This window comes from Artemia sp. Qi Xiang Cuo, chromosome 14 (assembly GCF_049724085.1).
Source record: "Artemia sp. Qi Xiang Cuo chromosome 14, ASM4972408v1, whole genome shotgun sequence".
In the NCBI taxonomy this organism is placed as follows: Eukaryota; Metazoa; Arthropoda; class Branchiopoda; order Anostraca; family Artemiidae; genus Artemia; species Artemia sp. Qi Xiang Cuo.
Genome location: NC_142807.1, coordinates 2,761,003 through 2,788,889, shown reverse-complemented (window position 1 = coordinate 2,788,889; position 27,887 = coordinate 2,761,003). Strand labels below are relative to the sequence as shown.

The 27,887-nt window shown below is 35.8% G+C and overlaps 2 protein-coding genes across 2 annotated transcripts in view; one reads left to right on the top strand and one right to left on the bottom strand.

Moving 5' to 3' along the window:
• mei-9 (DNA repair endonuclease XPF mei-9) overlaps positions 1–27,887 on the top strand; it is a 119,345-nt gene that overhangs the window by 78,568 nt on the left and 12,890 nt on the right. The window lies entirely within an intron of this gene.
• On the bottom strand, positions 177–21,513 carry LOC148944037 (uncharacterized). The gene is made up of 4 exons (XM_089100848.1): positions 21,372–21,513; positions 10,725–10,860; positions 4,050–5,367; positions 177–682 (listed from the first exon to the last, which is right to left on the bottom strand). The coding sequence occupies exons 1-4, from the start codon at positions 21,473–21,475 to the stop codon at positions 423–425; spliced, it is 1,818 nt and encodes a 605-aa protein (XP_088956974.1). The 5' UTR covers positions 21,476–21,513; the 3' UTR covers positions 177–422.

Here is a 27,887-nt window from a genome sequence, read left to right as displayed (position 1 = left end):
TTGGAATCCCTTACTGCCGCACAACGCGATATCAGCATTCTTTTGTTCCCCTTTTCACGGGTCTGTTTAACAGCAGAAAATAATTGTAGTTCATGTTTGTATGTTTTTATATGCACCTAGTAAACAGCCCAGATTTAGTGCTATGTCGAGTGTGTCTATAAATATTGCTATGTCTAAAAGACAAAAGGGACCAATTTATTTTCACCGCGGTAAAATAACAAAAAGAAATATAAATTAGCATTTAAGAAACATTTTGCAAATCAAGATTATCCTCGTTTGCTAAGTACTTGTACAGTTCCCTTGGCAACTCCTGTGTAAAACTCAGGCTGTCCACTGTTTTTTCTTTTTCTTCTATCCTCTGGCATTTCTTCATTACGGTAAATGGGAAAATCCTCGTCTAGTGCACCCAAGTCGTGTTGAATTCATATAATAAAGAGTGTTGTAAAAATGAAAAACGGTAAATTGGGAAATCCTCGAAACGGTAAAAATGAAAGTGTTGTAAAACGGTAAATTGGAAAATCCTCGTCTAGTGCACCCAAGTCGTGTTGAATTCCTATAATAAAGAGTGTTGTAAAAATGAAAAACGGTAAATTGGGAAATCCTCGAAACGGTAAAAATGAAAGTGTTGTAAAACGGTAAATTGGAAAATCCTCGTCTAGTGCACCCAAGTCGTGTTGAATTCCTATAATAAAGAGTGTTGTAAAAATGAAAAACGGTAAATTGGGAAATCCTCGAAACGGTAAAAATGAAAGTGTTGTAAAACCGTAAATTGGAAAATCCTCGTCTAGTGCACCCAAGTGACTTCCTATAATAAAGAATGTTGTAAAAATGAAAAAAGGTAAATTGGGAAATCCTCGAAACGGTAAAAATGAAAGTGTTGTAAAACGGTAAATTGGAAAATCTTCGTCTAGTGCACCCAAGTCGTGTTGAATTCCTATAATAAAGAGTGTTGTAAAAATCGAAAAAGATATATCAGAGTATATGTATTAGCAAATACTACCCCTTTGAAAATTATAATCTACATTTTATCATGGAGAAGGGTAACTGATTTATTTCTCTCAATAAAATCTGTTTCGTTTTTATTTTCACTAAATTAACCCTTATCCAATTCCACCTTACTGCTGAACTAACAGTAATCAACTGCGATACTAATTTTTTGAATTCTAACTAAAAACCTTCTGCTTGAATTATTGCCAAAAGTGTCTCCAGAAAAAGATTCTGCCAAATTCCCTCAGTAAGAATTGGTACCTCAAATTTTCCTTTGATTGTCAAAGGAAGGCTTTCTTTTGATTCTTTCTTGATTGTCGACTCGTTTTTGATTATTTAAGAATTCCAGAAACATTGGAATTGCGAAAACTTAATCTAAAAACGTATATCAACACTAATCTTCTACCATACTCTGTCTTTATATCTTTTGCAAGATGAAAATTGGTATTTTACAAGCTTGATACATTTTGATTATATTATTCATATATTTATCCTTTTAAAGGAGGGAGTGTAATGAGGGAGAATAATACTGTCCCTCTTTTTCTTTTCATCATTGCGAAATTGTTGCTCCTCAAAGTGCCTTAAATATGCAACCCTATTTGTTGCGTGCTGTTTTTCATGCTTTTCCTTTGATTATCAAAGAAAAAATTTTCAAATTCTTGCTTGATTATAAATTCAGTTTCGATTCTCCCAGAAACCGCAAGAATTTTATAACATATACTTTTATATTTTATTTTCAGCAAATCCTTATGTTTTCTGTTTCGTGCACATATATATAAGGTGAAAAAAATTGCTACTGGCTTCAGAGAGTTTTCCAATAATGAAGCTTATAAGTTCTTAGAAATTTAAAAGTATTATATACAAAATTAGAAAATTTTCTAAAATTTATCCCAGCGTTCAAAGTTCTGCGTCATAATTTTTGTGCCATTTTTGTCTGAAATACCTAAGCTTCAGCAGAACAAACTTCGAATTGTCGTCATCCTCTTACTGGGCACTGGGCACGATTTATCTGTGTATTTGAGTTGCCCATACAACAGTTTTTTTTTAAGACCTTTCCAAACGATTTAATTATTTTCTTCTTTCTTTTTTGGGTTCAGAACACTAAAAGGTTACACCAGGACACTAAGATCAAAATCAAACTGAAGCTACCCATGTCAAAATTATACGATAAAGTAAGTAAGTGTGGAGAGTGACCCAAAGAATTTTTGTTGGGAGGTGGCTTAAGAGTTTTTCAGGAGAAATAGTCTTTTTACCTGCATTTTGTGAGCATTTAACGAGTTGAAAAATTTCTTTTTAGGGGGGAGGAGAAACCTGAAGAGCCCCCTTGGACACAGCCCTGAATATTACTGTCAATGTTATGCAGTACACTAGAACATGCTAGCAAAAACTTAAAGTATATGTTAGAGAAGGAACTTTAAATGGAACTTGAAACTTGAAATGGACAGAAATTATTCCCTATATGAAAGGTGCTGTCCCATCCTCAACGCCTCACTCTTTACGCTAAAGTTTGACTCTTTTTCACAACTCTTCTTTTTAAAACAATACAAACTTTAGCGTAAAGAGCAAGGCGTTGAGGAGGGGACAGCCCCATTCATATACGGAATAATTTCTGTTCGTTTTAAAAACTTGTTTTTTAAAATTTAGTTTTTGAACGTTTGTCAGCTAATACAGATCCGAATTTGGCTCACCGTATATGAAAATTAAAACTAAGTTTGTATATTAATTTTGGCAGACTTATTCCGTTTATGAATGGTTGCCCCATCCTCAATACCTTGCTCTTTACGCTAAAGCTGTTAGCACTTTTAAAAAAGCTTCCTATTCTAATTAAACGACCCCTAGGCTTCAGTAGGTGGTCTTAAAAAATTGGGACAAACAGTCACACTTTAGCGTAAAGAGCAAGGTATTGAGGAGGGGGGCAATCTTTCATGTATGGGACAATTTCTGTTTGTTGTTAAATAATGCCGGTAAATCTGGCTCACCCTTTATGAAATATACCCTTCTCTCTTACGGCAAACTCATCGCTGGAAATGTCACCTAACATAAAGTGTACCCCCCCCCCCCGTTAAAGTTCCTACATACAACTGTATCCTCGCTGAAAATCCCCCTCTCTGCAAAACTATTCGCGGATGATTTAGACTGATAAGTTCTCATTAGCATTCTTTCATTTGAATAAGACTTTAATCTCTAGTCGGTTTCTCGATCACTTCAGAAATGACCACTTCCCTGGAAATTATTTCTCGGAAATCAATAGGCGCGGAAAAAAGCCCTTCAATAATTCCCCCGGAACATCTACTTATGGAAAATTTGGCAAAGAGAATGTAAGACAATTAAAAAGAATTTCGTATAGTAATCCTTGCAAATTCCCCCAGTGTAACTTTTCCCCTGGAGTATTCACCCCCCCCCCCCCCGAAATTTCCCTCCCCAAGAAAGATTCTCCCTATAGGAATCGACCTAAGCACACTCCCCCCCCAAAAAAAATAAAAAAAATAAACATGGTTCCGTGATCTGTTTCCTGGCAAAAATAGCAAAATTCCGTTTTTGCAGATAGGAGCTAGAAACTTCTATATTAGGATTCTCTGCTACGCTGAATCCGATGGTATGATTTTCATCAAGATTTATTTAATTTTAGGGGGTACTTTTCTCCCCTACTTCAAAATCAGGCAATTATTTCAGGCTCGTAACTTTTGATGGGTAACACTAAACTTGATGAATTTTAAATATTTAGAATCAACATAATAGGCGGCTTATTTTGATAGATCTATTGATTCTAAAATTCCGTTTTTTAGAGCTTCGGATATTACAGAGCCGAGTCGCTCCTTACTTACAGTTCGTTACCAACAAAACCCCCAAACTTCAAAATGATTTATGTAAAAATTATTTAATTTGCCTGAATTTAACTGTACCTAATAAGATAGATTCGCGAAAAAAATTTGTCTCGGTGTTTGTTTCTTCTCTACATCGGTAGATGTAGCCTCATTTGTATGACAATTCCGTAAATAGATCCTGGCAGTCTTACTTGACATAACTATCTTTAGATTTTAAAGCAATATTTAAATACATACCAAGCATTTCTTCGTTGATAATGGGTACTCCTCTTGGCTTTCTTGGGCTTCTCATTTCAGCCCCAATTTCTATTGGCATGCTGCCATCTTTCATCGAAAACCGATGGTTCGATGCAACATATTCGTACATTTGAGAATTGTTTGGGCTCAACTTAGTTTGTGTCTGAATATATCTGCTACTTTGATTGTAAATCTTATCCTTTTTCTTCTTTTCTTCAATATACTTTATTTTTCCATCATCAGTCAAAAACGGGGAATCCGGATCGTAGTGTTCCATCGTCTGGACGCTTTTCTTCTTTCGATCCTCGTCAAATTGTGGTTGAATAGTTCCATCGTCATGTATAAAAGGTGCATCAGGGTCCGAAGAAAGAATTATGTTGTCTCGTTTCTTCTTTTTGTCATCGTCAAACTGTGGCTGGATGGTGCCATCGTCTTGGATAAAAGGATAATCAGGATCAGAAGGGAGCATGATATTGTCTCTCTTCTTCTTATCGTCGTCGAATTGAGCTTGAATGGTCCCATCATCATGGATAAAAGGATAATCAGGATCAGACGGTAGAATGATGTTGTCTCTCTTTTTCTTTTTGTCTTCATCAAATTGAGGTTGAATAGTTCCATCATCAAGGATAAAAGGATAATCAGGGTCAGAAGGGAGAATGATATTGTCTCTCTTCTTCTTCTTGTCGTCATCGAATTGAGGTTGAATAGTCCCATCGTCATCGAAAAAGGGTGCATCTGGGTCAGTAGGAAGTTTTATATTTTCTCTCTTCTTTTTTTGCTCATCAAGCAGTAATTTGGAATTTAAAGCCACAACCATCTTTTCGCTCTTCCTCTTCTCTTCAACATGTGTCTGCGCATCTATTGCTGCTTGTGAGTCATCGAATTCTTCATTTACTGTAGCCTTTTCCAATGACGTTCCTTCTTCATTCCTAGAACTTCTAAAGCCATTAAAGGTTCCCACTCCATTTACACCTCCTCCAAAATTTCCGCCACCAAACATTGCTGGACTTTGAGCCCCTGGAATATTACCCATTGGGCTGAAACCACTCGGTGTCATCTGAGACACTTGTCCACCCCCAACCACAAAAGGGTCACTTGATTGAAGTGTATAAGGCGGCAAAGGGTTTGGAAATTGACACATATAAATCCCGTGCTGAAGAGACGGATCAACCATATTGATTATAAGTTTTGACCGCCAATTGTCAAGTAATGGAGTGTACACAACATTAAAGCGTTGTATATCGAAAACAGTTGGTCCTTCTGCAACTACGTCAAATTCTGAGCCAGCTTGTCCGGTCTGCCTTACCCATCTTATAACCTAAAATTACAACGGTAGTTATTCCAACTCTATTAAGTATAATTAGCTTCACATATCTTTCGTAAAGAACATGAATAATTAATTCAAAGTAGCTGAATTATCCCAAAATGGCAGCATCTAGGTATACTTAGTATCGTTAAATATCAGTGTCAAGAATGGTCAGGTAATGATAGGAGAAACTTGAAGGTAGCATTAATTTTTTTCTATCATTGAAATAAAAAATTTAACATTTATGCCTGCTCCTAAAATATCTTAACCAAAAATGAGGCCGTCCATTACTCATAAATTGTATTTTGATTATATTATTTCATTTAATTTTATAGTTTAATTCACTATTTCTCAAAATTAGATCTAAATTAGTATTAAATAATATAATATTTATTTTAAAAAGAATATCACAAGCTCTAAAAGAGCTTAATTCGCTTATTATATAAAAGTAAAAGAAAAGAAAAATCACAAAGACGATAAAATAAATATTGAAAACTAATCAATAGGAAATCTATCGAAAACAAAAGTGGTCAATAAAAAATTAACAAAAATTAATAAGACAATGTACTAATAATGAACTTAGTACAATAAATGGCAAAAAATGAGAGATGGGGGGGGGGGAGGTAAGATAATACTAGATTGAAAAACGACTGGCATAAGCTGAAAAGATAGCCGAATGCGCATTCCAAGAATAAAAATTATGTAAATTTCAAGTCAAATTGAACATTTTATGCTACTACGTTATTATCAAGTAGACATTGACTCGTGTCAAGTTGTCTCTGTTTGCAGTAACTGCTTTATTGACATAGTTTTCTTTTGTTGCTGAGCAGTCAAAACACTTTGAATTTTTCAGCCGCAAATTGAGTTGAATTTGTTAAATTTAAATTTATCAAATCTAAATTGAATTTATTATTTTAACTTATGTGATCATGAATGACTTTAGGTAAAAGTAGTGTAAAAGTACGTTAGCCCTAGCTTCATTGGTAAACACAAAACTTATACTGTTTAAAACATTTGCCACCTTGCAAAATAAATAATGCTTTCCTCAAGGACGCCTTGAACATTTGGGGAGAATTCCCCTCCCCCTTAGATGCGCCCCTGACGATAGCTTCTCAGGACCTCAGAAAAGAAAAACTTTCCTTTTTTTCATCTCTTTTAGATGCTGACACTGAAAATTGGACGCCGTGGCACAAATGCTTTGCCTTGAATTAATAGATGTAGTTTGAATATTTTAAATCCAAATTTGAAACTATTAATTTTGCAATTAAAGCTACTTAGTCGTGGACGCCTGTGAATATTTTATTTTCTAAACTTCACTTATTCTGTTTATTTTACTATTTATTTTAATGTATGAAATTTTGCATTGTGAATTTACTCTATTTTGTGAATTTTTTTATTTAATTTTATACACAACTTTACAAAATCCTGTCCCCTTTTTTATGTCTTCTAATGGGTGTGGGGATCGGAATGTCCTATCCCCTTACGCGGGCAATGTATCTAATAGAAGTTGAACTTCATCAATTTCCTACTATTAAGATATTTACACGACTTCTCAAAAGAGGCTCTAACTGATAATCTCGTAACAACATCAACAAAATTTAAATGAGACCTATTTATTATCAGGGAATTTTATTTTGTATAGTCTTATACCGTATCTATATTCCGGATGTGCTTATAGAACCACATGGTAAATGCTAGAGGAAGGGTTTAGTATTAAAGGACATCTAATTCAAAAAACAGTGAGTGAAGAGGTCTTCTGCTTCCCCCATACAAATTGGGATAAAGAACGAATGTGGTGACAAGAAAAAAAATCAATTAGATTTGCGGTATTTGTAATATTTAAGCTTTTGCGTTGACTTTTAATGAAATTTAAGGGAAAAATGTCAAGAAATTGATTCGAGAAATTGTATATTAACAGAATATGGGCATAAAAATAAAATGCAAACTAAGATCTAATATTTAAACTGATCTCTAATTTGGTTAGAACACTAAACCATAAAAAAAGACATGATGACAATTGAAATAATGAATTGACTGATGCATATTTGTAAAAAATACTTGATCATGAATATCGAGCCATCGTGTAAGAAGTAACACATATAACTAAGATCTTCTATAGTAATTTCCGAGACCACACTGGCTAAGCATGACAAGACGAGAAAAAGATGTAAAAGAGGAAAAGCATGGATACTTCCAGCCAGTGACAATGAAAAAACCGTGAAAATGTTTCGGCCGAGACCTACCGTCCAACCGTTTCTGCCCAACCGTCCTCGTTGCAAAAATAGAAAAATAAAAACAAACTGTAAAAAACAACTACTAAAACAACTTGCCAAGCAGAGTTACGAGGTATGCATTAATAAGCTTTTCAATTTTTGTCCTTTTTATTATAGAGGGAGGGCGGAGGGTTATGTTTCTGAAAATGCAAAGGGAAGTAGAGTTTGACGGTATTTATGTATTATACGAGAAACACACTCGAGAACTTATATCGCGAACATGAGACATATACCCGTTTTCACGGTGTTAATACCAGACAATTAGCTTCGGCTATAAAAATTCCAAAAAAGAATTATGGAAGAGGGCCGCTCAGAGCGTATTGTATTAAATACGTAACCTAAACTAACCTAACCAAATTACCAACTAAATATTTAATTAAAATATAGCTACAATGTACTTTTCCACCGAGCCGAAGCTAGTTAAGCTAATAAAGCTAATATAGCCGAAGCTAATAAAAAGGGGTAATGTCTCATGTTCGCGATACAAGTTATTGAGTGTGTTTCTCGTATAATATACAAGTACCAGTTTGACACCATCGATCGAAAAAAGAACACTAGAATTCTTGTTTGGAATTTTGCTTTTGACGTGCATTTTATTCCGTGGTGATAGCTTTTTAATTATTCTAATCTGGGTTTTTGTCTCATTTTGATATCCACGTTGGTTGTTTTTGTCTTTTTATTTATTTATTCTTTTTTCTGGTCTAAATTGCTCCCATTTTCACTAAAGAAAAAAAAAAAAAAAAAAAAAAAAAAAAAAGGTAAACTTGATTTTCTGAGACTTTCTTTGATATTGCTGAAGAAGAAAGACAGCAATCTTCTCGAAATATTTGTTTTTGTTGCATATTTTATTTTCATGGCCTTATAAAACCCCATTACCCCCTTATAAAACTCCATTTTCGCTTTTCTTCTCTTTTTTTGGGATGGTAGGGAAATGCGGTCTATGAAATTATCCTCTTTACTTTCATTGAAAAGATCTCTCTGGGAAAAATTGCATTGACAAAAAGTAGTTTTTATTCCATCAAATTTCGCTTTCTTATACCTGATCATATAAACCTATTATTTCATATAAATATTCCTTAATACCTGCCTTGAACAAAATCATGCCAGAAACCAGATTTAAGCAATGAATAAAATTGCACTGTGGTTGAGCGGAATCGGGTATAGTTGACTTAATTGCATTAGATTGAGATGAAAAGGGTTGGATTGTAAGTGGATTATTTGAATGGGGGTTGAATTGAACGGGATTCGAGTTGCATTTGGGTTGAAATGCACAAGGGTTGAGTTCAATAGATTCGAGTTAAATTAGGTTGAGCTGAATAGGACTGAGTCTGCTGAATAGGACTGAGCTGAATGGAGCCGTATACCAGATAAGCATGTCAAATTGATTATGTATGAGATTGCTGTTGCCGCAGCTAAAGTAGGAAGTGAAATTAGTAGTTGACTTGGTGTGAAATAAGGAGTTTAAGATGGTTGTGTCTTATCCACGTTTAATTATAATTATTTAGTGGGATTTTGTCCTAGGGAACATAGCAAAGGCTGTGGGGGGACATTGCGTCACATGGAAAGATGAAAATCTCTTAGATTTGGATTATGCAGATAATTTCGGTGCCCCAGATAAGATGTTAGCAAGATGAACAAATGTTGGGAGATTTTGACAGTTCAAGGTACAAGAACAGGTTAGGAAATTTAATGTTAAGACTATTAAACCGCTTAGACTATGAATAAATGAGGATGAAGATATTATTTTAGGTTAAGAGAAAATTGGTCAAATGAACAGCTTCACTTACTTTGGTAACACTATTAGTAAAGATGGGAATGCAGTGACGTTTTGAAAAATAGAATTGCCAAGAGAAACGGTGTTTTTTCCCTGTTCAAAAAAAAAAGAAAAAAAAAGGAAAAATAAGAAGGTTGGACACCGAACAAACATTAGAATATTTGAAGCCATTAGTTATCAAGTAAAATGGTCCACCTTTTAATATTGAAGGGTAATAGATTGTCAATAATTTTGTTTTTTACCCATCCACCTTTGGTCAAGCGAAAGCAAGTTGTTCCCGAGTGTGAGGTGAAGAGGTCATAAGAAAGGATTTAGAGGAAACTGGAACTTCATGGCAGGAGGTAAATAGAAAAGCCTTGAAAAAATTGGGCTGGAGTAAGACGCATCATGAAGTTGTTAAAACACCGTTCACTCCAGAACACTTCACTTTCAGTCAGGCTTGCCAACTGTCGCACTTGTACTTCCGTCGAACTTTTTCTGTCGTTGTCGTACTGTAGTACGTACGACACAGAAAACCGCATTTTTCCACGAAAAGCCAGAAAATGTCACACATAAGTACTATGTTTTCTTTGCCTATTAGAAAATTGACTTTAATATGTGAGAGAGAAAAATTCCCAATAGCGACCTTTCTGTGTTCCTATTGTGACTAGAATATAACTTTAACTCTGATATATTGACGGTATGCCAGTTCAAGCAATTTGATCAGCTCATAAGGAATAAAGAATCTTGCCGAAAATTGCGATGGAGTAAGAATGTGAAGCCCTAGCCTGCTCGGTGCTGTAATCAAGCCCTAGCTTTGAAGCCCTAGCCTGCTCATTGCTGTAATGAAGCCCTAGCTTTGAAGCCCTAGCCTGCTCGGTGCTATAATGAGTTGTTAGCAGAATTGATAGTAGTGGCTAGGGTGCATACATGAATTTGTTAAAACCCCATTTACTCCAAAAGACTCGTGGTACCAAAAAATACAAAAAATATGACTGAAAAGCATGCAATTTTTCTAATTTTTACAGCCTATCTTATATTGTTTTGGTTTTCTGACAAAAGTAGTAATAGAAATTACGGTTGACGTTTTTTTTTCAAAAAATCAGTAAATATTTAGTAGAAATTGAAAAAAGGGAAGAGCCCCACCCTGAACAGAGTTTTGGATTTTAGTTTCCCCGTAGAATTTCCATGTGTGCTATTGACTGTAATGGTACTCTTACGCAATTTAATAGATTTATTGTCCTGCATATGCTACTATCTTCATATCTTAGAATTTTTAGCTAATTTAATCTATTATTTCCACACATCCCATTTTGTATAAGTAGTATCAAATTGTTACTTACTCCTCTTCCTACGTTACTTGTGACACATTCTAGCTCAACCTTCAGTGGCCTAACTATTGGGCGCACGCTTCTCCCAAAGTCCATTGACATTCCCGGGAAGCTACTGCCACCAGAATATCCATTTTGAAATGTGTTGCTATAAAACAAAAACTAATATCTCACATGCAATTTCTTTTTAACTCAGGAATTCTATTACACTGATGGAGGCATTCTGGAACCTGTACTTTACTTCCTAAATCGGAATTTTTTCTTTTGATGGTTTTTTTTTAAGTTTTCTTTCTTTTCTTGTCTCGGGAATACAAATGTAATAGTTGCTTATACTGTATTTGTTCCTTATAATATAACTATTAGAGTACATTTTAAAAAATTCTTTTTATTTTATTTTTTTAATTATATATTTTATTTTTATTTTTTTGGTCTTGAGTGTTTCATATTGTTGATGTAGCCTTTAATTTTGACTTCAGATAAATGACACTTTTCTCATTGCTTACCGCTCTTGGAAAATATTTTAAATCTTATTTCATATGAGATTTAACTAAAAATAAGATCAAATTTTTAATTGCGTTCCTAATTTGATCTAAACACAACTCTTTATGCGGAATGGGGAAAAAAAATCAGGTTTTCTTTCTCAAATTAGGTGTTTTTTGCTCATATTTTTTGTCTAATAATTTTTTAATTTATATTTTTGTGCGATATTTGAGGTTCTAGCCTTTTTTTATGCTAAGTCAGATTAAAAGTCCATGAAGTTCTGTAACGTACCCAAAAAGAACATAAAGACTAAACAATGATTTCAGGGCTATAAAATAATAATCAGTTTTAAAAAAGAAACAAGTTTGAATTATGTTGTTCAAGTGCAAAAATCTAAAGATTTTATTGCAAAGAAGAAGAGGATTTTTGTTTTATATCATTATTGTGCACGAAGGACATTTATGGTGCCAAAACCTTCACTTCTTTCACTTAAACTGAATTTAATTTAATTTTAATCTGAACGCAAATTCCTTAGACAAAACTCATGAAAACGTGTATACATATAATTTTTTCGTTTAATTGAAACTAACGTAACTGAACCCCATAAACGTTCCCTAAAAGTTTCACCTTAATAATCTTAGCGTCATTAGTTACAGCAATTGTAGTAGCATTAATAATATACACATAGTACCTTCTAGTTAGTTCAAAAACCACAATAAACGTAGCCTGAAAGGTTTATCTTAATAATGGAAGCCGTTCTTGAGATACTGCTGTCACCCTTTTGAAAATCTACATGCTCATATTGTGTTTTTATTTAGTTCAACATCTGCCTAAATATTCCTTGAAAGCTTCACCGTAATACCTTTTAGCTTGCGTAATAACAATAGTTGTTGTAACAGTAGAAGTATTAGTAGCAGTATGCACATAGCGCCTTTGGTTTTCTTCAACATCCCTCTTAATACAGGCTGAAAGTTTCAACTTAACACCACAAATCGTTCCTGAAGCATTGCCGATACGCCCTCTTTACAACTTGTATGTGCATAGTGTGTTTTGACTTAGTTCAATACTGTTTAAATATTTCCCAAACTTTTCGCCTAAACCCTTAAAACAACATTAGTAGTTGTAATACAAGTAGTAATAGTAGTTGCAACAGCAATCGAAAGATGAATTAATAGTAACAGTCTTAGCCTTAGTAGCTGTATTAGCAGTAGCAGTAGTATTTATAGCAGTAGTATGAGTAGAAGCAGTAGCATTAGGATACAAATATCGTCTTTTGGTTGGTTCAACATCTCCTACGACAAGCCTTGTGAATTTCAACCTCACACGCCAAAACATTCCTAAGATATTGTTGATTTACCCTTTTGACAACCTGCATACAGACGGCATGTTGCGATTCAGCTCACCTTACCCCCTGAATATTCCTCGAAAATTTCAATTTCATACCCTTAGGCATAGTTTAAATGGTAGTCACAGTAGTTGTATTAGTAATAGTAGTAGCATCAGTAATAGCACTAGTGCTAGTAGCAGCAGTATTATTAACATCGCCTTTTTGTAAGTTAAACATCCCCTTATCAAGTCCTGGAACTTTCAACTTAATACAATTAGCTATTGCTATGACATATCCGAAATGCCCTTTTGATAACCAATATATTTATATACTTCCTGAAATTTTCATCCGCTATTCATAATGCTCTTAGCCTTAGAAGTAGTTGCAGTAGAAGTAGTAGTTGCAGCAGTAGTAGTGTTAGTAGTAGTAAAAGTAGTCGTGGTAGTAGTATTAGTTGTAGCGTGTATATATTATTTTTTGATCAATTGATCTTCTCCTTTAAGCATTCTCTGAAAGTTCCAACTTAATACCCAAATCCATTCTGTAGATACACCCTTTTGACAATCTGCATACACATGGTGGGTTTTGATTTAGTTCAAATTTTCTTTCAATATTCTCTGAAATGTTCACCTTCATACACGTTGCCTTCATAGTACCATTATCATAGTAGTAGTGGTAGTAGTAGGAAAATTAGTAGCGGTAGTAGTACTGTATTAGTAGTAGTAGTAGTAATAATAGTAGTAGCAGTAGCATTTATAGCAGTAATAGCATGTACATGTTGCCTTTTGGTCAGTTGAACATCCCCCTCATGTTACCCTGGAAGTTTCATCTTGATACGGTAAGCCGCTCCAGAAAAACTGCTTATACGCCCTTCCGACACACTTTTAATCTTAATACTCCCAGCCTTACAAGTAGTTGCAATTGAAGTTGTTGTGTGAGTAATGTAGTAGCAGTAGTGGTAGTAGTAGTAGTAGCAGGTGTAGTAGCATTAATAGTAGCATGCACACATTACATTTTTGTTAAATGATCTTTTCCCCCTTATGCTTTTTCTGAAAGTTCCAACGTAATACCCAAATCTACTACTACTACTACTACTACTACTACTACTAACAACTCATCGCAGCACCAAGCCGCCTGAGGCCAATACAGCTATGCATGCTCCTCCTCGATCCTAGTCTATTCAAAGCCTCCCTCTTTACACCCTTCCAGGAAATTCCCATTTCCCTTTTAATCTTTCTTTATGAATTTTTTTTTCTATCTTGGCAATCTATCTTTGGCAATCTTTGCCCTATCTTGGGCAATCTATCATCCTTTATCCGCGGAACGTGTCCTAGCCATCTCAACCTTTCTCTCATTATAGCTCTAGAAAGCGGGATTGAGCCACACTTTTTGTACAGCCTACTCTTTGAAATTCGGTCAGTCAGACGGGTACCCAGAACAATTCTTAGGCAACTCCTCTAGAGCACATCTAGCAAATCTTCTTCCGTTTTTACGGAGGAAGATACTCAAATTAATTCTTGAGATACGTCATTTTGACAATCTGCATCCACATAGTGTGTTTTGATTTAGTTCAAATGCCCTCTCAATATTCAGTCAAATTTTGACCTTCAGACGCTTAGCCTTAATAGTGCTATTATCATAGTGGTTGTGGTAGTAGTAGGAGCAGTGAAGAAGTAATAGTGTTGTATTAGTAGTAGTAGTAGCAGTAGTAGCATTATAAGCAGTAGTAACATGTACATGCTGCCTTTTCGTCAGTTGAACATCTCCTTCATGATGCCCTGGAAGTTTCATCTTGATTCTGTAAACCGTTTTGAAAATATTCCTGATACGCTCTCTTGACGATCTGTACACACTTAGTACGTGTTGTTTTAGTTTAGCTTTCCCCTCAACATTTCCTCAGATGCTCATTTCAATATCCTCAGCCTTGGTAGAACTCGCTATAGAAGCAGTAGTTCTAGTGGTAGTATTGGTAATGGTAGTAGCAGTATTAGTGTTAACAGTAGTGATATTTGCAGTAGCAGCGTGCAAATCCCCCACAACCCTTGCCTTCAGGGTTCTGGGAGGGGGGTTGACATTCTCAAAACACAATTACTGGACCTTTCAACAATGGTGAACAAAAAAATTGTCTCAAAATTTTGATTGGATGTGATTTCAGAAATGATGGGTGTGTCTGGGAAGCAACGGGTGGCTCTGGTTGCCCTCCAATCAATTTTGACTTTAAAAAAAGGCGCTAGAACTTTCGATTTCAATAAAAAACCTTATATGCTCCCAGGACATAACTTACAATCCTTGCTTATGGGCCCGGGCCGATTTGGGTTTTAAGGCTATTGAATTACATTTGTATTACCTACAGTATGGTATGCTCTTTTTGTTACCAAACGGTGATGATCCTCAGGCTGTGCAAAAACTGGAGGCAAAACTCTCAGTGCAGTCTATAAATCAGCTTATGGAAGAAGATATGAAGTTCGGGTCAACTACAGCTCGAATACCCAAATTTAAGAGTAAGTACTCTCATATACATATATTTCGTCATCTTGGAATTATTCAATTTGGTTGTTCTATAATTTTTGGCTAATCGTCGGAAATAAAAAGAACGTGCTTTTGGTAGGTTGCATTCTATTTATGATCATTCTGTCTTCTAAAATTTCTGGTATTTAACCTCTTTTGAGAAAAACGATGGGTGGGGGTGGTGGGAAATGGTAGGCTTGAGAGGGAGGCTAGTTGCCCTCCAATCCCTTTCGACTATTAATAAGGACACTAGCCCTTTCAATTTCCAATCGAATGAGCCCTTTTTGAAGTTTCTAGGACAACAGACATAATTTCCGGACATTTCAACTGCGTTGACCAAATGGATATCTCAAAATTTTTATTGGATATGTTTGGGAAATGGAGGGCATGAGAGGGGGGCTAGTTGCCTTCGAATCACCGTTGACCCCACTGGTTTGTCCACAAGTTCCAGGAGTTACAAACCTTCTCCCAGTAATGGGTTAAATTGCATGGTGATGCAGAACACCATCCGGGAGGATCCTCTATAGGAGGACAACTACGGCAGGGCGTAAGATCCAGGTATATGGACAACGGCCTCAGCAAAGGGCTGCCTCGACCCTTTCGGGGTACCTGCAAGACTGGGGACCTTGCGGTCAACTCTATTCCTACTTGAGGAGTGGTGCCCCTCGAGGAAATTATAGCCTAGTAAACGACAGCATTCGCCCGGGATTCTGACTAATGGATAATTCTTCTGGGCTTGGTATGTTTTGACGGGCGTTTTCGGGGTGAAAAACCTCTTCCTAGCTGGTTTGTCTATTATGGGTTGCCTCACCATAGCAAAATAATATTTGTAAGCATGAATATATAATGAGTCGGAGGCAATAGGCTTGAGATTGTCTGTGCAGGATTTCGACTCTTGTTGACAACCACGGTTGTCTTGTGACAACCATGTTGTGACCAGGCTGGGCCCAGGATTGCACAAAGCCCCCATTCAACTGGAGATCCTATGGACTTCTGGATGTCTGCTTCTAAGCCGGCTTAAGCACTTCGGTGTAGATTTGAGAAGATATGTGATCCCCCTCCTGCACTGGTATCCGGGATCATTGCTTTTCCTGAGGCGAAAATAATTTCAATCATTTAAAGAACATGGAAATTGGAACTTGGAATTTTACGACGTTAAAAAATGATTATCGTATCGACATTTTGACTGACGTATTTAGATAATTCGAACTGGACTTATTAGAAGTTTCAGAAACTCATACCCGAGGGGTATGAACTATCAAGTTAGGTGATATGGAATTTGTTTAATCAAGCAGGAAGGATTTGTTACATAGACAGGGAGTAGGGCTCATGATGAATAAGGAAGCTGCTAAGTCTTGTTTATGGTGGGAAGGTATTAATAATAGAACACTAATTGCTCATTTTATGACTAGAAAGTTCAGGGTATCAATTATAGTAGTATATGCCCCTGTAGGAACGACTGACGGAGATACTAGTGACTAAGATGAATTTTACATACAGCTACAGGAGCAAATAGACAGGGTCCCATGTAGAAATATGATGTTTTTATTGGGAGATTTTAACGCCCAGGTCGGTAGGAATAGGGATAGGTGTACCCTAGCCTAGGTAAATTTGGTAAAGGAAAAGAAAACAGTAATGAAAACAGAAAGTTGTAATTTTGTAAGTACAACAATCGAGTTATAACCAATACGGTGTGTGATCATAAAATGGCTCATAAGTTAACATGGTATTCACGTGATGGTAAGACAGCAAACCTTATTGATAATGTTATTGTTAACCGAAGACTGGTAGGATCAATACAAGATACTAGGGTATATAGGAGTGCCGTTACTGATGTTAAGAGTAAAGATCACCATCTTGTAGTGTCAAGGGTTAATTTAAAGCTGAAATATCGGAAGGGTAACTACCTCCCGGGATGTTATGATGTTGTTAGACTCCAGGATAAGAATTTGAGAGAAAATTTCCAGGAACAGTTGAATACTAAACTTCAGAGTTTAAAATTTGATAATGTGGAAGATGGTTGGAATAATTTTGGAAAAATAATTTGTGAAGTTGCTGAAGGTGTCTTAGGGAAGAAAGCCAGAACTGCAGCTAAGAATATTACTGAAAAAGCTTTATGTTTGATAGAAAGGAGAAAGGACTTGTACAAGTATTACCTGAGCGATAGATCATATGAAAACAAAAGGAATGTAAAGAAAGTGGAGAAAGCATTAAAATATGAACTAAGGAGGTGTGAAGTGGAGGCCATGGATAAAATTGCTGAGGATCTGAAAGATGCAGCTAGAAGGGATAATAGTAAAATATTGTACTGGCATGTTAACAAATTGAGAGGGAGTAGTCAATGCGGACTTGGCCCAGTTAAAGATAGGAATGGGGCCGCAATTAGCGATAAGGAAAAAACTAAAAAGAGATGGGCCGAACATTTTGAGAATTTGCTTAACCGAGACAGATTTGAAGGAAGAGATATAGAAGAAAATGAAAAAGTTTGGAATACCTTGGATGTGAAGGAAAAATTGTTTTGTGAGGAGGACTTAGCGACAGTACTAAAAGGACAAAAAAATAATAAGGCTCCAGGTGATGATAGGGTGGTAAATGAGTTTCTTAAATATGGTGGCTCTGAGGTTAGAAATAACTTACTGAATATTATGAATATGATTTTTGAAAAAGGGGAAGTACCTAAGGATTTTAGGAAAACCTTAATTAAGCCACTTTATAAGAAAGGTGATAAAAGTGAGTGTGGTAGTTATCGAGGGATTAGTCTGGTCTCTGTAGATAGTAAATTACTTAGTAATATGATACTTTTTAGACTGAGAGATGCCGTAGACAAAGTTTTAAGAGAAGAACAACGCGGCTTAAGAAAAGGTAGAGGATGTGTCAACCGAATTTTCACTCTTAGGTTAATAATTGTGAAGTGCCTGAGTTTTCAAACACCTTTGGTCCTCAATTTTATAGATTATGAGCAAGCGTTCAATTCTGTTGATAGAAGAGCTTTAGTAGAGGTTTTATCCTTGTATGGTATACCAGACAAATAAATTAAAGTGATCAGTCCTATGTACGAGAATAACGCTGTTGCAGTTAAGGTAAGAAATTAGGTTAGCAGCTGGTTTTGTGTTAAATCTGGAGTTAAGCAGGGTTGTGTTCTATCCCCCTTTATATGGATTATTTTGATGGACTTTGTCTTAAGGAGCACATGAAAGGCAATGGGAGACCACGGAATCAAATGGGGAGGAAAAAGTCTCCTGCACTTAGATTATGGCGATGATTTAAGCATCCTAGGTGAAAGTGTGAGCAAAATGAATGAAGTTTTAAAGGTTTTGCGAGTTCAGGGTGCTAGAAAAGGTTTGAAAATTAATGTTAAGGCTAGGAATAAGTGAAGATGAAAAGTTGAAGTTGGGTAATGAAAAGATTGATCTGGTGGACAGCTTCACTTACCTTGGTAGTATTATTAGTTAAGATGGTTGGAGCAGTGAAGATGTTAAAAGTAGAATAGCCAAACCTCAGGGTGTTTTTTCACAGTTAAAAAAAGTTTGGAAGAATAGGAATATAGATCTGCAAACCAAGATTAGAATATTAGAAGCTACAGTAATGACAGTGGTCAAGTATGGCTCTGAAGCATGGGCGCTCCGAAAAGCGGATGAAGATTTGCTAGATGTTTTCCAGAGAAATTGCTTAAAGATTGTTCTGGGTACCTGGCTGACTGACCGTATTTCAAACAATAGGCTATACGAAAAATGTGGTTCAATACTGCTCTCTAGGGCTATAATGAAAGAAAGGTTGAGGTGGCTAGGGCATGTTGTGTGGATGAAGGATGACAGATTGCCGAAGATTGTTCTTTTCGGCCAACTGTCTGGGGCTAAACGGAAAGCAGGTCGTCCTCGTCTGGGGTGGGAGGACGTCATAAAGAAAGATTTAAAGAAAATGGGAACTTCATGGGTGGGTGTAAAAAGGGCGGCTTTGAATAGATTGGGATGGAGGAGGAGCGTGCGTAGCTGTGTTGGGCTCAGGTGGCTAGGTGCTGTGGTGAGTTGTTAGAAGTAGTAGTAGCTATCTCAAAATTTCGATCGGAAGGATTTTGGGGGGATGATTGCCATGTGACCACTTTGACTCTTGAACTTTCAATTTTCAATCAAATGAGCTTCCTACAAAGTTTATATGACAACCCCTTCCATAAAAACCTTATATGCCCCTGAAGAACAGCTTACAGCCCTTTACCCCAGGCTCTGGGGGTGTTTTGTCAACCCTGAGGGCCTTGTTATACAATCTTTGAACTATTTTGGATAAAATAACTCAAAATTCGGATTGGATTCATTTGGGGAAAAGAGGACATGGGATGGGGGAGTGCTTGTTGCCCTCCGATCACTTTTGAATCCTAAAAAGGACACTAGAACTTCTGATTTTCATTCAAATGACTCGTCTCCGAAGTTTATACGACCACCCTTCCATAAGAACCCTGTATGCTTTTGATGCGCAACTATTATACCTTATAGCTCTTGCCCAGAGGGCTGTGGGGGCGGAGGTGACATCCCAAAGGACATACTTACAGGCTCTTTCAGCTATTCTGAACAAAATGGGTACCTCAATATTTTGATTGGATGTATTTGGGGAAAGGAAGAACTTGGGGAGAAGGGCGTGTTGCCCTTCAATCGCTTTTGATTCTTTAAAGGGGCACTAGAATTTTCAGTATCCAATCGAATGAGCTTCTTTCGAAGTTTCAGTGTGCCTACTTCGCTCTTTACTTAGGAAGCAAAATTGCGCTGCCTATAATAAAATTTAGTCAGCTGCTTTCCTCGAGAGGTAGCCCACGTTCAGAAATCCTGTGCACAGACATGCCAGACGTGATGGAAGTGTTGTATACGAGGTGTAAAGAGGTGAAGCATTAGATTTGGATTAGATTTAAAAACCTGTGAGACTTAGATTATAGAGTTTAGATTTGAAGAGTTAGATTTGAATTAGTGGAATTTATCTTATTTTTTTTTGTTGGGGTACGATTTGCCTGGATTGTGAAATGTTTGATTTTTGCGAAACCTATTTGGGGTTACCAAATAACGCAAGGCCCAGTAAAAGAAAAATCTGATGAAATGTGATGTATTAAAAAAACAATTGGTGTTAAATTTATTTAAAAAGTTTGAATTAATATTTAATTTAATTTAAATTTAAAATTTAATTTAATAAAAAAAAAAAAATTAAATTAAAAAAAATAAAATTTAATTTAAATTGAATTAATTTATTTTTTTTTAAATTAAAAAAAAATTGGTGTTATGTTTTTTTAATTTATGTAAAGGTACTGAAAGGTGTTTTAAAGGGCTTTAAAAGACGTGAAAGTATTTTAAAGTTAAAAAAGTATATGTATTGTAAATTTGTATTTTATTGTTATATTTTATAGACCTAATGAATGGGAGCAGGCTCTTTCCGCTGTGGGTAGCTAGAAAGTGAATTTTGAAATTCTTTTATCGTAATTAATGGATGGGGAATCGTAGGAATGGGGAAATTGATAAGAAAAAAAAAATCGTTTTTAGGAAACAGGTAGATAAAATGTAGGTATGTGAGGAATTAGAAAGGTAGAAAGCTATTGAATGCCGAGTTAGAGGTAAGGTAGATAGGTAGTAAAGTAAAGGAAATGATAGTGAAATAGTGATGAATTAGATTACAATTAAGCAGGGAGTCTTAGATTCAAACAAAAGGAAAGAAATGAGATTGATTTTTTATTTTATTTCCTGGAGTACGAAAAAAAAAAAAAACAACAACCGGTGGGATTCTGGCCACTACATGAAGCATCATCAATCTATCATCAAGAGGGAAAAAAGGAAACCAGGAAAGGAGTTTCGTCCAGGTTAATTTCAGTTTAGACCAAAGAACGCTGGATAAAAGAACGGAAAAATGTGCCTAATCAGTGCGATTGTGTCGTGCGTGGTATGGCACGAAGGGTTCCGGGGATGTAGTGCAGGTGGCCGAGGGCGGAATTAAATTATCCAGTTATTATATTCGGTTCATGGCTATTGTCCATACCCGCCTTTTAACCCTCTAACCTAACATAATCACGGATTGTTTTATTTCTAAAACTTCCCTGGAGCCGTTAACCATTGATGATTTAGATATACTATTGACCTTATTTTCTCAAAACATTGGTGGGATTCAAATCATCCTTTTCTTTATCATCAAATGCGGCCAACATGATGTTAAACGAATGTGGAAACATTTTTTAAAACCTTTTTTTCTTAACCTTTGCTAACTAAATTGAAATATAAGAGAATTCTCTTAAAAAAATGCCGTGTAACTTGTTGCCCCCCCCCCAACCCTAAAAGCTAAATTGGAAACAAAGTCTATAAATTATTTCTGACTCATACCTGTTAACACCTATTGAGCCAAGGGGTTGACCGCCTTGGAAACCATTGCGAATAGTTGCACTTGAATAATGGATGAACGCAAAAAGAGTCACTATCTTCATCATACCTGCCTAATCTCAACCATTTCCAGGAACTAAGTACATATTCAGCTAAACCTCTTTACTTATTATATCTTGGTTATTTAGAAATGCACCTGGTTACGATTATGAAGGTCCCTTATGATACTGTTTGTTCAATAATTTAGAAAATGATACCCGCAAGTTTGAACAAATGAATTCTTACTAGGTCAAGTTATATACCATGAACGTATAAACAGGAAACCTTTGCATCTAATCAGGAGTGTAAATTCACAAAAATTGGAGAATGGGAGGGAAATGTAATTAGTAAATCTGGGAGAGTGTAGTTTTAATGTTTTTCAATTTTTTTCCCATAAAAGCGCCAAAAAAAGGTATTTTACAATGGAAATACCAAAAAAGTATGTTCAAAATAAAGGAGGGGATTTAAAATTTAGTAAGATACAATTACCCCCCTCCCCTGCCCTCCCAAAGGCGTGCCTTTGCCCAAATCTCTTCGGACTTCAAGATTCTTACATATTGCAATAATTCCCAATATTTTCATCGATTTCTTATGTTTTCATATCAATTCAGTTTTGATTTTTTCTTTGTAATTTTTTTTTCGGAATTAGAAAAAAAAGAAGTTATTTTGAATATCTAGGATGTGGATGTGTAGGATGTGGATGTGAATTCCTTATAAAGGGAAATGCTAAAAAAAAACTTTTATTCAAAGTCTAGGCGATTAGCGACTCAATCAAAATCCAAACTAGTTGGCACACCTGACGCGAAACGTCAATCTTCTTTTCAAAACTAATTTCTATGAAAATGCCAGTGAGATGCAGATTCTGAAAGTTCATGTAGAATAGCTTCTTTTTTATACAGTGTAGAGAAAGCTTAAACCCCTCCAAGAACCCCTCCAAGGAGCTAAGTTAGAACAAATCGTTTACTGAATTTTACCTGTTCAAAGCCTCAAAGGACTTTGGACTGCTTTATAGGTTTGAAAATATTTAGCTTCAAAGGGTCAGAACAGCTTTAAACAGTTTCTCTGTGCAATGGCACAATAACGCACAGGGTGTAGACAGGGGTGGATACATAATTACCGTTGGGGGGGGGCACAAATAAAAATTTGGTTCCCCAATCAATCTTTTCGCCCTTAAAACCTTACAATTGGTGCAGCTTTTGACCTTCTGTTGGGGTTCGCTTCCGTAAAACCCACCCCAGGATCTGCCCTAGAGTGCGAAGAGATTTGCAGCTCTTTTATGGAACTAGATTTTCTCATTTAATTTATTGGAAAGTTTTTTTTAGTGATGTCACTGACTTGATAGTACCCTCAGGAAATAAGATCCAAAAAATGGGGAAGGATAGTGGCGGAATTTCCCATGATTTCATGTAAAAGAACATCCAAAGACATGTTATGACGTAGTGGCGAATCAAGAAAAACTAGCTTGAAGGTCTTACTCCCTCGAGCTTAGTATTCTGGTTTTTCTAAGTGGCAGATATACCAAATTTGTACATTTACATTTAGTTACCTTTATAAGTTGAATGTAATACGCAGAGTAAGTCCGTTTTGTCATTCAATATTACTTAAAGGACTTGTCAAATTATTTTGGTGAATAGAATTTTGAAATATAGGCAGGCCATCAGATACGGGATAGGTGAAGGATTCGACTTAAGGAAATCATGTCATAAGCTCTGAACAAGCAGTAAGGGTATATTTTTTTGTAGGTGGATTGAACCGAGCCACTGAGATACCAGGAGTTATTACAAAGGTGGCGAAACAGCAACCATCTTGACAGGAGTTTTTTCTTAAACTGCTTGCAAATCATCAAAGGCACAAAGCCGCACGAGGTTAATAGAGTGCAATGACTCCATTCTGTGATGGTTCTCAACCTTCCTAGACTTCATTCTGCTCAGAGATTTACTATTTAACCACTTACATGAAGTTCATTCGGTACTTCGGTTATTGGAAACGCCCAAAAAATGAAGTTGGGTTAATCCTAATGAAAAATAACAAAACATGATGATGAAATAATACTTTAGAAACAAAATAGTGGAAATCTAGCCTAGCCGAGCCTAACGTAACTTAACCCCCACTCCTAATGTGCAGACATATAGATATATAGTTCAACGAATTGTATCATCCATCACTTGTTTTGTAGCTATGAAACCGGTTTTCTTAGATGTAACCTAAGCGTAATTCTTGAACGTGTTTCCAATAACGGAAAAGTACTGTTCATTCTTCATTTAAGTATTTTCTTGTACCTTCTACATACACATTTTAGGTACAGACCAAAAAGCACACTCTTTATCTATCTTTCATCATTCATTTACAGGCTCTTTCTCAACTTCAAATTCTCAATAATTCTGACTTCTTTCTCACCACCCCCTCTTTTTGTTTCACTCATTATCTGCAGAGGATGGTCGCTTCTGAAAACCATGCGCTGCAAGAGGATGGTCGGTGTGCAAGAGGATGGTCACTTCTGAAAACCATGCGCTGCATTGGGCAAAATATATAAAATCACCCTTTATAAGTATATTAACCATAATATTTATAAATAATTTTTGAGACCCCACTGGTTAATCATGACAAAACGAAAAAAAAACCGAAAAGAAGAGAGAAACGATGAAAATAATAGCCAGTGAAAGATTTTAATTGCCATTCTGTATTTTATTTTTTATTCGGTTACCCTTTCATCCATGTTGGGAGAGGGTCTTCTTATGGGAACTTCGTGAACTTCGCAAATGGGAACTTCGTGGGCGGGTGTAAAAAGGGTGGCTTTGAATAGATTGGGGTGGAGGTGGATCGTGCGTAGCTGTGTTGGCCTCAGGTGGCTTGGTGCTGCTGTGAGTTGTTAGTAGTAGTAGTAGTAGTAGTAGTAGTATATATATATATATATATATATATATATATATATATATATATATATATATATATATATATATATATATATATATATATATATATATATATATATATATATATATATATATATATATATATATATATATATATATATATATATATATATATATATATATATATATACATATATATGTATATATATATCCCGCTGTTCCTTTTGCCGCTGTTCCAGTGGCAAAAGTGTACCCCAACACTCGTAAAAGGGATGGGATAACCCAAATGTCAAGTTTGCCAAGAAGAGATCCAAGTTCTGGTACGAGTTGTGGAAGGACTGCGACAAACCCCGCTCTGGAGTAGTTTTTCAGTGCTTTCGACATGCCAAAAAAGAATTCAAACGTACTGTCGAGAATATGCAAGTCCAGCAAGTGGAGAAGTTGTCTTGTGCTTGCAGGAGTGACCCAAACATCTTATGGAAGCGATGCCAATCTAAAAGGGCCGACGCTGATGTGCAAAGTCCCATTCCCGATGAAAGTTGGGTAAACCATTACAAGGACGTGTTTACGCCACCAGCAAACGACCTGGACTCTGTTTATAAATATGAGTTAGATAGACAATTAATCAGCACGAAACTCCGTCGCACTGCTTCCATTATTTATAAATGGCATATTGAGATAATTACGAGAAAATTGAAAAAGAATAAGTCTCCAGGTCTTAATGGGATCACTCCAGGGCACTTACAGCACGGAACAGAACGTTTATATGAGTACTTAGCCTTACTATTCCAAGTGAGTATCGAGCAAGGACTCACACCCGCCAACTTTCATGGTTGCCGCTCATCCAATATTCGGAAAAATAATCAAGATCCCTTGCTTTGTAAAAGCTACAGACCAATCACAGTTTCATCGGTTACCAGCAAAGTCTTTGAGAAGGTACTGTTGCCCCATACTACGTCACACGCTCTAATGGGAGACAAACAACTTGGATTCAGAAATGGGTTGGGCTGTGGACACGCCCATCGGCTACTAAGAAGAATAATGAGGTCTACATCTTTAGTTAAAAAGCCACTGTTTGCCTGCAGTGTCGACATTTCCGCTGCGTTCGATTCTGTCGTCCAATCGCAGGCACTGTGGTGCCTCTTGGATTCAGGAGTCGACCCCCGCATTGTCCTTGTTCTCCATGACTGGTACTCCCACACGCATATTCGTCTAGCTTTGGGATGGAAAACAATCGCCGGTCACCGCAAGCAAAAGCTTTCTGAACCCATTCAGCTCTTCAAAGGAGTTCGGCAACGATCTGCTCTAAGCCCTATCATCTTTAATTCTGCGATTTACTCTGTAACTAGATTCGTTCGTGGGACCTTCTTTTTGGAGGGCTTGGATCTAAGTTTCATTTCTTATGCAGATGACTTGTTGCTCCTAAGCAGCACGCTGAGGGGTCTACAAGAGAATCTTTGTCTTTTAGTGACCCTATACCGAAGAATAGGACTACGAGTCAACATTGAGAAAACCGACTTTATTGTTTTTAGTGGCACCAACTCGACCAATTCCAATCTTGTCCTTGAAGGTATCAGAATCCAGCAGTACCAGTCCCTAAATTACCTTGGTATGACGTATGGCCAGACGCCTAGGTCAACTAGAGGTTTGTTGGCTGAATCAGTCTGTAAATCTATCCGCTCAGCATATGGAAAAGCTGTCAAATGCAAGTGGTCATTTAATCGATTTATTAAGTCAAAACTATTCAACGCCGTCGTCTCCCCTGCCATCTGGTAAATATCACCCTTGTGGGAAATGATGTCCCTCACCGAGCGTCAAAAAATACGAACCACGCACTACAGATTTGCAAAATTTCTGCTGGGACTTCCACTAAGATTTTCTAACACGGAGATCTCATCCATATATGGAATCCTTGATCCATCAACCAAGGTGATCGATCTAGAACGGAGAGCCTCAAGACGATCCCTCAGTAAACTATACGACTCACCGCTGACTCAACTGTTTCTGTGAATGAAATACCTGTATTTAATTTTTAGTGTTGAACATGTTTTTCTTCTTTTTTTGTTTCATTTTGTACTCCGCTTTCTTTTTTTCTCCATTTCTCCATTGTAAGCGGGCATAAATAAATAAATATATATATATATATATATATATATATATATATATATATATATATATATATATATATATATATATATATATATATATATATATATATATATATATATATATATATATATATACTATATTTTATATATATATATATATATATATATATATATATATATATATATATATATATATATATATATATATATATATATATTATATATATATATATATATATATATATATATTATATATATATATATATATATATATATATATATATATATATATATATATATATATATATATATATATATATATATATATATATATATATATATATATATATATATATATATATATATATATATATATATATATATATATATATATATATATATATATATATATATATATTCATATATAATACATAACATCACGGTTCAATTCTTTGAGATTCTTCTAAGACTTGGGATATTTTGCAAGTGAATTTTTGGTTATTATTAAATTCTCTGTTGCAGGCGTGATAGGAATACTCCATAAGCTTATCGGTCACGGCCCTGCTGATTTTCAAGACCAATTTAAATAACTTATGTCTAATAACAAAGCGTTTCTATGGGTATAGGGGTGTTTATGAATAGTCTTTCGGGTTTATCACACCGTTTTTCACCACACATAATGATGAAGCCTTATTTATAACTGGTGGATTATTTTAGCTGACAAATCATAGACCAGTTTATGTTCTTACATGAGAGTTTTAAGCTATCGAACTGCATTGTGATTTCATCCGATATGTTTAAATTCAATTGACATTACCTTAACAAATACAGAACTGGATGTTCCTAATGTGAAACTCTTTAGCTCTTTTTACGCACACCTTGCTTTGAAGTCCTCTGAAAATCAAAATTTAATTTTCATTAAGATTGTTAAAAAAAAAAATTTTTTTTAGACGTTTGCAATAACTTTTCTTTAGGAACCATTAAAACATAGACTTCCAGCACAATATTTTTAGAAATACTGAAGGGGGAACAAGAGCAACTTTGTTATGTTTTGTTTTCAAGGGGTTTCCAGTCTAAGATTTGATGTATATCTCCGAGTGCTGCTCGTGGCATGCGCCACCTGGCGTTCACGTTTGTTTGTAAGGCGGTAAGCCCTCGAATTTTTAGCACATATTCTGTGAATTTTTGACGGTTAAGAGGAGGATGAACCCTGGACACTTCTCCTTTGTGCAGAACAACTACTTGGTCGAATTGATGTTTTCGTAATATTTTATATTGTAAAGGAAGCACCTGACCACCAAATGACAGGTTTATCTTTTTTGTGGCCTAACTATTGAAGGTTGCCAAGTTTTTGCAGGACACCGTTACTTCCTTTTCGAAATTTTGCTGTGGTTTAATTCTTTGATTGCCTAGTCTTCTGTTTGGCCAAGTTCCGTGAATTTGTGGATATCAATCAACATTCACTAATGTGATGCACTAAGTTCATTTTTTTAAAATAT

Coding starts and splice junctions, on each gene's coding strand:
- LOC148944037 (XM_089100848.1), bottom strand. CDS start 21,475: ATGATGAAGATAGTGACTCTTTTTGCGTTCATCCATTATTCAAGTGCA. Junction 10,861..21,371: donor GGCTCAATAGGTGTTAACAG/GTATGAGTCAGA, acceptor TTTGTTTTATAG/CAACACATTTCAAAATGGAT. Junction 683..4,049: donor TATCAACGAAGAAATGCTTG/GTATGTATTTAA, acceptor TCTTTATTATAG/GAATTCAACACGACTTGGGT.